We start from the raw sequence: 1,935 nt of genomic DNA on the forward strand, positions 1-1,935 counted from the left end.
TGGTACTGAATAGAGTAGTATACTCGCAGATTTGGCGGTTGAACATCGTGTGTGGGTGGGGGGAACATGCTTTCACCCACCTCAGCTCATCCATTACTTCCACAGTTTTTGAACATAAAATTACATAAATGCACCACTTTACCTTTCTGTTTCAACGAAATAAAGTACTTTACAAATACGTTCTCAGAAAATAAAATACACTTTTTAACTCACCAAGTCCAGTTCTGTAACACATAACACAATCCCGAACGCAGTCAGATTGAAAAATTCAGAACGCTCCTTCTCCAAAAAAATTGAAAAAATGTTTATAATCGTCGATTTATCTCATCTTTTTCTCATTCACAGCACAACTCTCTTAGATTCTTTGTTCTTTGCTTCTTCTTCGCGCTCTGCTTCTTCTTCTGGCACCAGAGAACATAGCAATCCGGTTGGCTGGAGCGAGTCACATGGGCTACACATCAATGTGACCCTTCAGAATCAGAGATTTATCGCACACTTTACCGTTTTAGATGCTGACAAAATAAAACTTTTATACAGATTTTTAACCAAATAAAATATTATAATATGAAATACAACACGTCTGTAATTATTAGTTTTTATATTTTTAACTGTTTTAAAACCTATTTATTCTGCTATTTATTTATTTATTTATTTATGTCCTATTTATCTATTTTATAGCTATTTTTATGAAAAGGCTTACATTTAAGGAGGATTATGTTAACCTGGGTTACACTAGGCTATTCCTATGCTAAGTAGAGTCGTCAACACCTCCCGCTCCCCCGCACCGCCACTCCCCCCCTCCAAGGATTCCGCATTTGACAGAATTCGACTCCCGTGAGTGAAAACATAGATTGCTGTCGATATCTGTCGCTGACCAGCTGAGTTTGCGTCAGAATACAGGGTCAAAAATCCCATTTTTCATCCTGTGCAACACTTTTCATCAGAATGTCTTCATTGTCCTTAGAACTCCTGTAAAACATTGATGTTAAAACAACTGTAGTTACTCCCAAAAGAAAGAAATGCTGGTTCAAAAATAAAATAAATAGTAGAATTAAGTTTTAAATTGATTAAAGAGTTTATACAATTATTGGCCTTTTAATGAATCTCCAAATTGATTCTCTTGCACACACACACACACTGGCTCATCTTAATTACAGTTTTAATCATGGGTTGACAGGACAAAGTGACTGAGGTGTAGCCCTGCTGTTTAATTGCCTATAAAAAACCTCCCTCCATCTTGTTTTCCTCTCAAACCTAACCAACATCCTCCTAACCTCAGCTGATTCCTCTCTAGGCTGCGTAATGCATTTGTAATATGGAACCAAATGAAGCTCTCATTCTTGCTGTGATCACACATAAACATCTACAGACGGCAGAAAAAAAAATTATCAATTTGTGTGTGCATGCATGTGTGTGTGTGTGTGTTTTAGCATTTCTCCGCCAGAGAGTTTTTTTTTTTTTCTTTTTCCAACAAATACTACATTGTGAAGACCCACTTCTCCCTATGGGGCCCAAAGCCTAGACCCATAAGAAGCATTGTTTGTGGGGTAGGGATTAGGTTTAGGACTAAAGTTGAACTGACTTAGGGTTAGGTTTAGGATAAGTGGGTATAGAAATGGATCAAAAATGAAAGGAAGTCCATGCAAAGTCCTTGTGAAGATAGAAAGATATGCTATCTGTGTGTGCGTGCGGGTGTGTGTGTGTGTGTGTGTGTGTGTGCGTGTGTGTATGTGTGTATGCCACATTAGTGAGTTGTGTCTTTTTGGAGGTGTGGAGGCTGGAGCTCAGTTTCTTTGTTGTTCATCTTAGCATGGTGGCAGGTGTTTGAAAGGTAAGATGAGGCTTTAATGAGGCAGCAGTTGGTTGATGACAGATGTGGAATGAGTTAGGAGAATTGTGTGTTAAAAATCACTTTTTCTGACTGTTACTGGTCCT

The 1,935-nt window shown here is 38.2% G+C and overlaps 1 protein-coding gene across 1 annotated transcript in view; it reads right to left on the minus strand.

Annotated features, from left to right (window-relative positions):
* Window positions 1-339: 339 nt before the first annotated feature.
* Window positions 340-1,935, minus strand: part of LOC106938849 (glycogen debranching enzyme-like) — a 7,430-nt gene continuing 5,834 nt past the window's right edge. Inside the window, exon 5 of the mRNA XM_015021037.1 lies at window positions 340-432. Coding sequence (XP_014876523.1) covers window positions 340-432 — 93 coding nt within the window. The remainder of the gene's footprint in view (window positions 433-1,935) is intronic.

Source organism: Poecilia latipinna, unplaced genomic scaffold, assembly GCF_001443285.1.
Source record: "Poecilia latipinna isolate Pla-1442-1.1 unplaced genomic scaffold, P_latipinna-1.0 Scaffold2710, whole genome shotgun sequence".
Taxonomy (NCBI): Eukaryota; Metazoa; Chordata; class Actinopteri; order Cyprinodontiformes; family Poeciliidae; genus Poecilia; species Poecilia latipinna.